We start from the raw sequence: 13,855 nt of genomic DNA on the forward strand, positions 1-13,855 counted from the left end.
CGAGTCCAAGTCACAGTGACTCGAGTCCCCATCTCTGCAAATGTTCATCGTGACAGAGGCTGCTGCCATCGATCCCGCAGTGTTATGCGACATGTATCGTAACCTGAACCAAAAGCAAGCGTCCGTCTTCTACAAGGTCAGAGATTGGTGCATAAAGTGTGTGTAGCTCAAAGCCAATTGAACAGTTCTTCTACCACATCAACGGTGGCGCCGGGACCGGCAAATCTGATCAAATGTATCCACGCAGAGGCTACCAAAATACTGCAGAGACTACCACGACTGGCTGAGGAGGCCGACATTTCCAAGCAAATGGTTGTTCTCGCAGCTTTCACTGGCACGGCGGCATTCAACATTTCTGGGACAACTTTGCATTGTCTACTCAAACTGCCGAGAAGTCTCAAACCCCCGTACCACGGACGGCCTGGGCAATAAACTGGACGAAGTCAGAGCCTAGCTGTCGATCGCCGAAATACTCATCATCGATGAGATTTCCATGGTGTCAAAATACCTCTTTGCCTGGTTAAAACAAATCAAAGGAATTAATTTACCTTTTGGTGGCATGTCTGTTCTTGCTGTTGGAGATTTCTTTCAGCTCCCTCCTGTGAGACAGTCCAAACCTCTGTGCGTGTGCGATCCCACGCGGCTGGATCACTGCCGTGACAACTTCAAAACGATCACACTCAGCGACATCATGAGGCAGAAAGACAATGTCGCCTTTGCTGAACCGATTCCGCGTCAAAGAAAAGTCTGATGAACTGTCGGAACTGGACAGAGTTCTCCTTGCGACAAGGTACACTTCCCCAGAAATGTGTCCGAAGCATATTCTGCATGTTTTTGCCACCAATAAACAGGTGGATGGCCATAACTCCGCGATGCTAAATCTGCTTCATAAGGACATTGTGCAAATTGACACAGATGACGACAAGAAAGACAAAGGAACTGGCAGAATCCAGCTTCCCCTGTGCAAGGCGCTAAGAATGTGCTCCCGGACTCAATCAAAGTTGCCTTTGGTGCTCGTGTTATGATCACACGCAATATTGATGTTCTAGCAGGTCTGTGCAATGGGATGTTTGCAAAAGTTGTCAAATTGGTGAACTATCCAAATGAAGCACGTGTCCAGAAACTTGGGTTTATTAAATAAACCGGAATTGACCTTATTTCAACAAGTGCCTTAAATGAAACCAGAAGTGACCTAAATATAACATTTGCTCTAACTTTTACCATTTTTGTACGATTAAACCCATTTCAACTTTTGAACTCCAAACTGAACCTCTTGAACCTGTAGTTTTTGTTTTGATCCAAATTTAAAAAAAATTTGGCACAATTTTTTTTTTTTTAATTCCCATTCATGGTCTTCGCCTTCACGCGCAATTTCTCCAGAAATTGCATTCTCTAGTTCTTTTCTAGTTTATACCATTTGGTCCTTGCGAAAGTTAAAAAGCATTCAAAAGTAAACACAACTGAAAATATTTCGTTTCTTTAAATTCTACTGACATAATTCCATTTTACACTTTAATTTAATCCTCAAAATGTGACGACCTGTTAACCAGATTGAACATTTCTAGCGTTTCTGATGATAAAAAAAAACATCCATCAAAAGATGTTTAAAGAGTGCCATGATTCTTTTTTGTATTTATAACATATTGAACATCTAATATCATGTTTGACAGTGTTTATAAAGTTTGTAACATTTACCGAAAATGCGATCACGTCAAGTGCATCCATCCTGGCTCTGAAAATGGCGACTCTAGAAGGCCCGCCGAGAAGACTCCCCGTATCGTGATGTACAGGGAACCTACAAATTATTCTTTTTATATCTCTTTAGTGGGTTTAAAAAGGGAAGTTGAAACCATTTTGTCCAAATAGAACGCGGCGAGTGAGTTAAAACTCTGCTCTGATTTTCAGATACCAAAGTCAAGTCAAGTCAAGTTTATTTGTATAGCCCTAAATCACAAACAGTCTCAAAGGGCTTCACATAGCCAAAAATTGACAATTATTCTCAAAGCATCCCCTGATCTTAAGCTCCCAAAAGGGCAAGGAAAAACTCAAAACCCCTGCCAGGGGAAAATGAGAAACCTTGAGAAGGGACCACAGATGGAAGGATCCCCCTTTCAGGATCACCAGGTTGTAATGGATGCAGAGAGGGCACAAGTAATACATATTATGAAAATCAATTAAAAAATGGATGTCGGAGGTGCCCTCGATTGTCCTTCAAGGAGGTTGAGCTGCAGTTTCTTCATCTTGAATTGGTCCCCGAGAATCCAGCTAGCCGCTATCAGCTTTTGCGCCACCTAACCCCCTCCCCAGCCAGGGAAGGAGTGGGCAGAGAGAACGAAACAAACTCCGGCCGAATCGGCCACTACAAGTTAGTTAAAGGCCATCTCATAGAAATGTGTCTTCAAACGTGTCCTAAATGTTTCTACTGAGGTAGTAGTTCTAATATCCATTGGTAGGGCATTCCAAAGCTCTGGAGCCCGAATAGAGAATGCTCTAGAACCTGCAGACATTTCTATATATATATATATATACATACACACACACACACACACACACACACACACACACACACACACACACACACACACACACACACACACACACCTATTTAGATAAATGAAAAGCACTTACTTGGCAGAATGGCTCTTCAGATGACGGACAAAGTTTGAAGTTGTCTGGCTGTCCGAAATGTTTTTGTTGCATATCTCGCACTGTGCTGTCCGTCTTTTGCCGTCTTAAAAGTAATTGCGATAGCCGAAGGTATTGACTCACAACACTCCCGCTGACATGTTTGCGCGTGTCTGATATAAAGGGGCGTGATTCTCCAATAAACACGTTCGGTAGGTAGACAGGGCACGACTGATTGATTGACAGGGTAGTGATCCAATGATGACAACGCCATTCTCAGCCTGCGCTCCTACCGTGTTATCGATATTATTTTTTTTAATGTATTATTTATATTCAAACTGAAAACATAAACTAAATAACACTGAAGTCATTCAAGTCATCGTGTCTCAAGTCAAGTCCCGAGTCTTTAACTTCCAAGTCGAGTCTCAAGTTTTTTTCATTTTTTGTCAAGTCAAGTCACAAGTCATCAAAACAGCGACTCGAGTCCAAGCCACAGTGACTCGAGTCCCCATCTCTGGTAATCATGAAAAGAGATGTTTGTTTTACATGTACAACGCAAGCCCAAAATCCACTGAGGATTGCAGGGCTGGTTTATTCCATGAAAGGAAGAAAAAAAAATGGACTGCTGTGAATGTGTACGTCAAGGTGCGCATTTTTGTCGGCAGGCCTTTATTTATTGGGGAGCCAATTTCATTTTAGTTCATAAAAAGTCAAATTGAAAAAAAAAATTAAAAATGAAAATGCTTTTTACAAAACAAACACCATATGTTTACAAATGCAAATACCGTATTTGCCGGTGTACAGGTCGACTCGGTGTATAAGTCGACCCCCTAAAATTCGACGGAAATTTACGATTTTATGATATATCCTTTGTATAAGTCGAGCTCAATTGTTGCATTATATTAAACTTCAAAATTCAATATGCGAAATTTATTGACGAAATGTGTTCAAATTCCGGGAGGCCGTGCGCATGCGGCTGTTTATAAGCACCGCGGAGGAGATCGCGGAGCCTCATTCGACTTCCAGCGGCCGGCGAGCTCGCGCACCCGCCCGGCACATCCGGGAGGCCGTGCGCACGCGCCAAGTGGCCGAAAATAGCCCCCGCCGAGCGGATCGGCTGTTTATAAGCACCGCGGAGGAGATCGCGGAGTCTCATTCGACTTCCAGCGGCCGGCGAGCTCGCGCACCCGCCCGGCACATCCGGGAGGCCGTGCGCACGCGCCAAGTGGCCGAAAATAGCCCCCGCCGAGCGATTCGGCTGTTTATAAGCACCGCGGAGGAGATCGCTGAGCCTCATTCGACTTCCAGCGGGCCGCGCACTCGCGCACGGCGCCCGGCACATCCGAGAGGCCGTGCGCACGCGCCGAGTGGCCGAAAATAGCCCCCGCCGAGCGGATCGGCTGTTTATAAGCACCGCGGAGGAGATCGCTGAGCCTCATTCGACTTCCAGCGGGCCGTGCACTCGCGCACGCCGCCCGGCACATCCGGGAGGCCGTGCGCACGCGCCGAGTGGCCGAAAATAGCCCCCGCCGAGCGGATCGGCTGTTTATAAGCACCGCGGAGGAGATCGCTGAGCCTCATTCGACTTCCGCCCGGTTCAAATTTTCTAAGTGCAACGCACAATGAGATGCATGAGAAACGGCCTTGGTTACCATCACATTTGAAGCGATGAATACGAAGTTAAATTTTATGACTCGGTGTATAAGTCGAAGTCGATTTTTTTCGGTCGATTTTGGATCGAAAAAGGTCGACCAATACACCGGCAAATACGGTAGTTATAGGAAAGTGTCAATGAATTCTGAAACACCAGCTTTGGAGGGTTGTCAAACGATTTATTTCCATGACTGCACAGCCGCAAAAAAAGGTCAAACAGTCGTCTGGGAGTTAGAGTCCTTTTGACGGGCATGCCGCAAAAGCAATGTCATTGAGCCACAATAACAAAATGACGTCGCTCAGGCAAACCTTGGCAATTTTCTCAATCTCGTACCTTTGAAGCATTTCATTCATTTGTTCCAGGTACATAATAGCATATCATCACGCAGTCAGTACAAATCACACCCGAGTCGCCATCGCAACTCAGATCTATTGGTTTGTATCGGAGCGCACTTTTCCTAGTCCAGTGCTTCTCAATTATTTTCTGTGATGCCTCCCCCCCAGGGGGAAGAAAACATTTCACGACCCCCCATGTTATTAACATTAAAGAAAACCAAAAAATAAAGATCAACTTACAATAAAGAATAACTATTAATAACATTGGTTTTTAGTCTGTAACAGAACAGATTCAAAGTGCATCACTTTGCCTGAAATTAAAAATAAATTACAATTATTCAAACTAAACATTCTTGACCAACTGCCATTTTATGCTGAAAAAAAAACTAATAAAGATACATAATATTAAATTAAATAACAGCAATAAATAATATTAAATTAAAAGTAATCAGCAACATTAACTCAGGAGCACAATATATAAAACATTTGAACCTACAAAACAAAAAATGAAAACAATTTGTACAGTTTTTTTTTTTTAATCAAAATGAGCCAACATGACAGAGACCATATCCACGGCTGCAGGTAGTATCAGCTCTTCTGCAATGGTGTTTTTTTTTTTTTTTTTGCATTGAGCAATTTGGTACGCTGGTTTATATGATTGACCGAAGTAGCATTCACAAAGTGAGATGATTGTTCACAATATTCTGCCCGTTTTCGCTGAAAAACCTTTGGCATCTTATCAGCATGATTGGGGTGCAATGACCTTATAAGTGTTGCGTTAATTTATTTGGCTTCATACTGTCCGCTGCCAACATTGTAAGGCACAGTAAACACACCGGTCTTTCCTCGTCTCCCATCGTAGTGACACTGAAGCCGAGCACTACGTACGCTTCGTCATATTTCCTTGTCTTAACTTTCGTGTAACTCTCAATTCTCTTATCTCTGTCTCTCTCCGCCGTTCTTTTCAACCCTGTTAAATATTTTTCCATGGTCTCCCACTGCACCTTTTATTGCCTGCTCTGTGCTGTGTGTGCGTATGTTGCGTGAGCTCTACACTGTAGAGCGAATACTGTTCCAGTGATACCGCCACTCCTATCTACTGCAGTGGTGTCACATGGTTGGTATCGCACTGTGCACCCCCCCCCCCCCCCCCCCCCCCCCAGGGGGGCGCACCCCACTATTTGAGAAGCACTGTCCTCGTCGGACTTTCCTCGAATGCAGCGCTAGTCTTGCTTCCACTGTGACGCGGTGCGGCTAGGCTACGCTGGCGATGAATCGGATCACTTAGTCCGGTTTCAATCAGGAAATGACAGAGCAGAAGATTTTGTTTTTTGAAAACAACGGCACTGAGTTTATTTCTTTTTGGAGACGCCCACGGTGCGGCCGCGCCGGCCGGTGGTCTTGGTGTGCTGACCGCGTACGCGCAAGCTGCAAAGGATGCGCGAGTCAGTTAGGGGGTGTGTCGGCGAGGTTCAAGATTGCCACGGGCTACCGAGAGAGGACTCACCCCCAAAAGTGTCGGAGACCGCGATGAGCACGTATTTTCTTCAGCCGCTCCAGATCTTCTCGCAGCTTGTTGTCCAGGCCGTTGGCCAGCACCTGAAAGCGGCGTGCGCTGTTGGACTTTACTCGCCTTTGGACAATGTCTTTGACAAAATCTTGAGGGCAAAACCCGCACCAAGATGAACGGGTTGATCAAAACATTTCAGAATGGATTAATTATCAATTCATCATTGTACCTCTGAGATGGGTTGTTAGGGGGACACGACTAGTGTCAAGGTTTTTGTCTTTTTGCAGCATTTGTCATCTTGGCTTTTCATCCATCACATGTAGGTATGCAACATAAGTGGGCAATGGCCCAAAAAGAAAGCTGGCAATTTTATCCACTCACTTGACTGAATTTCCCGTCCTTGACATCCTTCTGCCTGTTGAGGAACCAATCCGGGATTTTGTACTGGCGAGGATTTTGCATTATGGTCACCACCCGCTCCACCTGCGCACAGAGCGTTCAGTGTGGCTGCAGCTCCAAATGGGACAAGACCCCGGCCAGCCACGAGTTGCCTCACCTCCTCATCAGTCAGCTCGCCGGCTCTTTTGTTGAGGTCGATGTCGGCTTTCCTCAGCACCACATGGGCGTATCGTCGGCCCACACCCTGAGAAGGCGGCACCAAAAATATTGGAACAGGGCACTAACAGCAACGTCCTGCCACCTCCCCCCTTTCCTACCTTGATGGCAGTGATCGCAAAGGCGATTTTCCGCCTCCCATCAATGTTTGTGTTCAAGACACGAAGTATGTGCTGGAATTTCTCGGGGATGACCAAAGCCTACAGAAACAACACATAAAAGCTCACTTGAATTTGAGCACGACGCAGCAACTCCACATTGACGATCGTTACAGACGTCAGAACATCTCGGGTCTAACCAAATCCTACAGAAACAACTTGTAGCTTAGCACGAGGGGCAGCTCCATATTGACGGCCGTTACAGACGTCGGAGCTTCTGTGCGCGATGCTTGAAGCCGACTATCGCTACAATCATCGGGGCTTTTAAGCGCGATGCTTCGGGCAAACAGTGCAGTCAGTGTACAGCAAGCGTGCGAGTCAGTCAGCCAGCTTGAACAATCAGGCGGCGCAAACGGCTCCATTAAATTAGCAGTGGCAGCGACTACACGCTTGCTTTTAGAGGCCATGTTTGCCCTCACTAACAATCAATTCAACATCGTATCTGCTCGCACACACTACGCGCGCCCCTCAAAGATACTCGGGGCGCGGATGGACCACTATTCACAATGGATCGCGACCGATTTGGATTGTCGAGCAGGATTCTCACCATCTTGAAAGCTGGTTCCGCGTATTAAGGAAGTGACGCAGGTCTCGCGAGAATTTGACCGCGCTAGGGGTGGAAATCGGTTGATCTCAAATGACATCACGTTCGGTCAGTCGGACAAACATTGTGTCCGACTGACTGTGCAACTATAGTTATATATAGTGATATATGGTGAACAATTATATATATATGAACAGTTATATATGGTGAACGGGGTTGTTCACCTCACAACCCCGTTAGGCTGAAACATGCAACCCCCGCCCCCTTGCGTTCCTTCTCGATCCATATAAAAAAAACAACTGTCCTCCTTTGAGAATAATAGTCTGTCGTCAAAAAGAAATTAGGAATTAAATTTTAAATCGGAGCAGAAACTAATATTATGGTTGATGATATTGTGATTTACTAACCACTTAAATTTGTCTTTTTCTTTACAAATTATAGAATACATTTTTATATGGTTTCCAAAATGCCCGTGGCTAAAATATGTCATTACAAAACAAAAATTGTAGACCACCCCCTTCCCCTAACTTTCGCCACTAGATGTCTCAATTAGTTACTGGGTCTGCATAGTTCCCAACCGTTTTTTTGCTTGTCTTTGCTTCCAAAGAGAAGGCCCCTCAGACTACTGCAGCCACAACTAAAACACTTTTGCACCACTGCAGTCCAACAGAGAAGAGGGACGCTCAACGGCACATTCATTCAAGCAATGGGAAATAAAAAGCCTGCATGTGTTTAAATTAGTTGTGTGTTTTATTTTAACAATTGAACCTCTCTCCCTGAAGTTCTTAAAAATTCAATAGGTGCAAACTTACTCACTGCTAAACCATCCTTGTTAGGCCCTTTTTGTGCTAAGCAATGATGGCTGCGTGTGCTTCATTGCAGGTAACTAAGGCTAACAGATGAGGAATGCTAGCAACAGTCACCATCTTCCTCTTAAAGTGTCCAGTCACTCAAACATGACATCTTGATCTCCAGCCTCGTTGTCATCAATACTCTCATCAATGTGTGACTGCGATACCTGTTTGCCATTGACCTTCTGACCTTTTGTGGTAGGGCTGAAATGCAGTGGAAATGTGTGTGGGTTTTTGTTTTTTTGTGATGGAGTTCATTTTCAGGGCAAATAAAGGACTTTGCAATTAAGCAGCAGTTGAGCTGGACACCCCTCGTTACATTCTGGCGTACATGCAAATTGCTAACATAAAAACTGAAACAGCAGAATTTGTGAACATTAATAGTTGTGGAATGGCACACTAATTCATTTTGAATGAGCCACACACACACATGGACGCTCAAAAAGAAACAAAAAAAATTGAAATCTATTAAGGAAACGTCTGTTCCCAAATTGATACTTCTTTTGTGCCTGGTGGCAAAGTAGCTTTGGTATTTGCTTGTTGCCAACTGATGCAATCATGCAGGTGCCACGTATAAGTGAGCCGGGCGGTCATTTAGGTGTTCCCGTGAATGAGTGAGAGTATGTCACTGAAAATGACAATTTTCACCTTTTTTGCATCAAAGTTCTCTTTCCCGTGCCTAACATTGGGTATACCATTGCATGTTCAACCGACCCCCCTGCACTCATTGAAGTTGATAGAGTCTAATTTAATTTCATGCCTGGATGACGCTAGGCGTACGAAAGAGGTGGAGCCAGTGAATTAAACGATGGATAGAAAAGCTGAAAAAGCTTGGATACAAAAAAGAAAGGCTTTACAGGATGCTGCTGCCAAGTGTGCAAAGCTAAAAAATATGTTTTCAAGAAGACCAACCGAAGCGGAAAATGGTAAAGAACCAGGGTTAGGGGCTGTGGGCACAACATAGGCTAATTAGTATGCCAATATCAGGCTTGGATGCTCTGCTAGCTATTCACCTTGCATTTTAGAAGATAAATATACTGCATATCATTTTAGTTATGGAAAATAATAATAATGCAACATAAAACACAATTAAAATGCTACAGTTGCCTGCTAATCATCTTAATTATGTGTTTTATTATATATATATTTTTTTATTATATAAATATATAATCTTATATTTTCTGTTATAGTCACTCATTGTCAGCGCTTAAATAGTGGAGTCAAGTGACATAGTGGTAGGGATAATAGTGATATTCTATTATTCTGTGTGCCTGCCATTTGGCCGGTTGGAGTTGAAACTCCCGGGCTGAAAAATGGTCCCAGCACGCCACTGGACACATCCTTGGTAAAACCGTCTAGAACCGCCAGTGTCTTTTAGGAAGCCATCCTTCCTGCTTGCCTGCATTTGGCTCCATAGTTCAAAACGTGACATGTCAACCTGCTCATTTGACTTTTTTGCAAGCAGTCCTGATCTGACACAAGTGATCAGAAAGTGTTGCTGATTTAGAGACCCCAATGTTTTTGATCTTTCAGTCAGTCAACGTTGTTATGAGCGGATACCACTTTGACTGCTGTCGAGTGAAAAAAAAACGTTTACACATTACAGTGGAGCCATGGTGTTCGAACGTCCCAGTTCTCGAACAAATTGGTATTCGAACAAATAATTCGCGATTTTTTTGCTTCGGGTGTTGGACGAAATTTTGGTTGTCGAACCTCGCAAGATGAGCCGAGGGGACCCGCATGCCAACTGACTCCGTTCGTTATTACATTCTTAATAGAAGGCAGAAACAAGTTACACTAAATGAAGCTTTGGATCACATCTTTGCTGCAAATGCGGGAGAGGACACATAGGATTTTAGCGATGGAGATGAGCAGGCCTCTTAGCACGAAGATGATGTGGAGTACTAATTGGAAGAAACAGACACAACTGATCAGTCTGAAGAGGAGGTCACTGGTGCTGAAGCTGCTCCTGCTGAATCACTCCAATCCAAACGTGGCAACATACGTTGGAGCACAGTTCCTCCTGATGTGCATGCAAACATCATCAAAATGACCCCAGGGGCCATGAGGTTTGCTGTGACAAGAGTATGTGACATCAAGACGTGCTTTGATCTTTTTTTGCCATTGTCACTAAAAAAAGTCATAATTGTTATGACAAACCTTCAGGGGAAAAAAGTCTATGATGCTGTGTCATCAGGAAGAGACAAAAAGCCCATCATCATCCTGGGTGACTGCCACCTACACTTGCCAGCGAATGACCAGGAGATGGCCAATGGTGGAATTCAACCCAAAACACCAAGCGGAGAATGTTTCTTGAGGAGCTCGGGAATTCCCTTGTCCAGCCGCACATTGAGCAATGGGAACGGGTGCCCCGAGACCCAGCTGCTGCAGACTTGGTCAGACAGCTTCAGTGGTCACCAAGCACGCCATCCACATCCACAACAACCAGAAAAACATCAGCATCACCTTCCTCCTCAGCAGCCAGTCGTGCCTCAAGCACTCCATCCACATCCACAGCCACAATGCCAGTGAGACCACCTTGCTCAGAAAAAAAAAAGGTGTCAGGTCTGCCCTAGCAGTATGGACAGAAAAACCTACATACCGTAATTGCCGGACTATAAGCCGCGACTTTTTTCCAAAATTTTGGACCCTGCGGCTTATAGTCAGGTGCGGCTTATATAAGATTTTTTTCGTGATTTTTGTGATGACTTGATCACTTTTACTCTTAACACTATTATATACAGTAAAAGCTACAAAACAAACTGACAACTCGTTTTCAAATCAGACGAGTAAAAACTGGTCAAATATTTTTAAAAAAAGCTATTATTAAAAGTGAAGACAATTTGCAATTCTAGTAATGACACACGAATTTGATGCACAATTTGTCTTCGCGGGCCACATAGAATGATGTGGTGGGCCGTATCTGGCCCCCGGGCCTTGAGTTTGACACCTGTGCTCTAAACCCTTTCTCTTACTCTGCCATATCACTCAGAGATTACACAAAGCAGTGGCGCTGTTTGGACAATCTGCATTGTAATTGTACTAAGTTCATCTTGTTTTTCCTTTTTTTAATCACTTCAGTGGTTTCTTTTAAATCAAACAAGTTGTTTGATAACAACTTGTTTGATATAAAAGAAACCAGTTAAGTAATCTGCATTGTATTAAAACCCAATCAATCAGCATTTAAATTCAATTCTTCTGACATTTTGCTCACCAAAAACAGGTTGTAATGAATGTGAACTTTTAATGCATTTTATTCAGAAGGTTACTTTGAACCTTAAACGGCGGCGCGGCGTACTTATGGATTTTTACGGCCTCCGGCCTCCAGGAGGCGCTCTAGCAAGAAGCAAGAGCGAGACAGGCGAAGAAGAGACAATGCGCCGAAGAAGACGTGCTAGTTTTTGTTTACATTTCGTGCATCACGCGATCAAGATGGACATTACTGAAAGGAAGCCTTTATACACAAACCGTCATCATGGGGGACAAAAGAAATGCATATGATGCTGTTAGGGTTTTCAGGTTAGTTTGATCCTATGATTATGTTGGAATGTAACCTGTAATAATTACCCTCGCCTGTGTTGTCTTAACAAAAGTAGTAGAACAAAGTGACTAGCTGCAGAGGAAGCAATCAAAGTTGTTTAGTTCACACAACATCGTGAAGGACCCCCTGCTGTGCTTTGATCAGCCAGGGGCTTCGGCCATTTGTCTACTCTGACCCCCACTCTCACCCCCACTCTGTTCCTCCTAATAAATATGCCCTTGCAGGAAGGAGACCTTTCAGATTTCATTCCTGTAGCGAGTGATCTCTCCACCTGCAGGTGTCTAAAAGAACTTGCCTTGTCTCTGTGTGGTTCTTGCAAAATAAGTTGGAGTGAGCAAATCTCTAACAGATGCCGCTTTTAAGCCAAAGGCAGTCGATGTTGATGACATTATCTTGTGTCTACTCTGGAGCGTACTTATGGATTTTTACGGCCTCCGGTCTCCAGGGGGCGCTCTAGCCGGAAGCAAGAGCGAGACAGGCGAAGAAGAGATAATGCGCCGAAGAAGACGTGCTAGTTTTTGTTTACATTTCGCGCATCACGCGATCAAGACGGACATTACTGAAAGGAAGCCTTTATACACAAACCGTCATCATGGGGGACAAAATAAATGCATATGATGCAGCTTTTAAGCCAAAGGCAGTCGATGTTGATGACATTATCTTGTGTCTACTCTGGAGCGTACTTATGGATTTTTAGGGCCTCCGCTCTCCAGGGGGCACTCTAGCAGGAAGCAAGAGCGAGACAGACGAAGAAGAGATAATGCGCCGAAGAAGACGTGATCGTCTCGCGCATCACGCACACACCCACATTCACACAAAGACAGGAAGCTTTTATACACAAAGGCGGTGGATGAAGGTGGAAGAAACCGCCGAAACATGTCAGGTGAATAACCTAAAACAATTTGTTTGATATAAAAGAAACCTGTGAAGTGAGTACACAAACCGTCATTATGGGGGATAAAATAAATGAATATGATGCCGCTTTTAAGCTGTACGTGTCGCTAGCTAGTTTAATATAATGTAGCGCTTCGTGCATGAATAAGATTAGCATGAACAGAACCTCTTCACACTCGAAGAAATGCATAAAACCGACGACGAAAGAGAGACTGAGTAAGTGTGAGGCGAAGGATATCTAACGCTATTCCAATCAGACACTAAGGAGGAAGACTTGGTTTCAGTGCACAGGAGGAAGATGAAGACGGCTCTTTTTGTACTTTTACTGCTGTGTAACCGCCGCCATTACCGCCGCGTCTCAGTGACTTTGCTGTGTTAATTCCGTGTTGTTGTGGTATTACTGCCGCGTCACAGGCAGTGTTTGGAAAGAAATGTTAAGGTATGTTATTAAAGCTTTAAAAAAAACTTTCTGTGTCCAGTCTTTCTTTGCTAATAACTCGCGTGCACACTTCCGCGTTGCTGCGGTACTACTGCTGCGTCGCAGGCAATGTTTAGAAAGACATGTTCAAGTATGTTATTAAAACGTTAAAAAGGCTTTCTATGTACTGTCTTTCTTTGTAAAAAACTCGTGTGCAAGTGCGGCTTATAGTCCGGTGCGGCTTATGTAAGAAAAAAAAATATCCCTGAATTTTAGCTGGTGCGGCTTATAGTCCGGTGCGGCTTATGTAAGAAAAAAAAATATCCCTGAATTTTAGCTGGTGCGGTTTATAATCCGGTGCGGCTTATAGTCCGGCAATTACGGTAGTGTGCTTCACCTGCAAATAATACATCTGCAAAGAACACACTGTCACTTTTTGCAACACATGCATCTAAACACACACAAGCACGCCCGCGCACACACACACACACACACACACCTACATGCACACACACGCACGCACACACACACACCTACATGCACACGCACGCACACACACACACACACACACACACACACACACACACACACACACACACACACAAGCATGTTCTTTGCACGTAGTATTTATAGAACAAGTACTTGATTTCTTTTGGTGTGATTTTCTCGATTGGTCTCGATTGGTTGTTGTTTTTTGACCTTGCAAATCG

The 13,855-nt window shown here is 44.2% G+C and overlaps 1 protein-coding gene and 1 long non-coding RNA gene across 2 annotated transcripts; one reads left to right on the forward strand and one right to left on the reverse strand.

The window, feature by feature from the left end:
• The first annotated feature begins 2 nt into the window (after positions 1-2).
• LOC137839714 (uncharacterized) lies at positions 3-2,283 on the forward strand. Its single transcript, XR_011085826.1, has 2 exons — positions 3-136; positions 248-2,283. It is a non-coding gene; the product is annotated as an uncharacterized lncRNA (long non-coding RNA).
• A 3,653-nt stretch (positions 2,284-5,936) lies between these two features.
• rps18 (ribosomal protein S18) lies at positions 5,937-7,591 on the reverse strand. Its single transcript, XM_049751900.2, has 6 exons — positions 7,445-7,591; positions 6,841-6,939; positions 6,681-6,767; positions 6,506-6,607; positions 6,122-6,213; positions 5,937-6,042 (listed from the first exon to the last, which is right to left on the reverse strand). Exons 1-6 carry the CDS (start codon positions 7,445-7,447, stop codon positions 5,967-5,969), a joined length of 459 nt encoding a protein of 152 aa, XP_049607857.1. The 5' UTR covers positions 7,448-7,591; the 3' UTR covers positions 5,937-5,966.
• Between the last annotated feature and the right edge of the window lie 6,264 nt (positions 7,592-13,855).

Source organism: Syngnathus scovelli, chromosome 19 (assembly GCF_024217435.2).
Source record: "Syngnathus scovelli strain Florida chromosome 19, RoL_Ssco_1.2, whole genome shotgun sequence".
Taxonomy (NCBI): domain Eukaryota; kingdom Metazoa; phylum Chordata; class Actinopteri; order Syngnathiformes; family Syngnathidae; genus Syngnathus; species Syngnathus scovelli.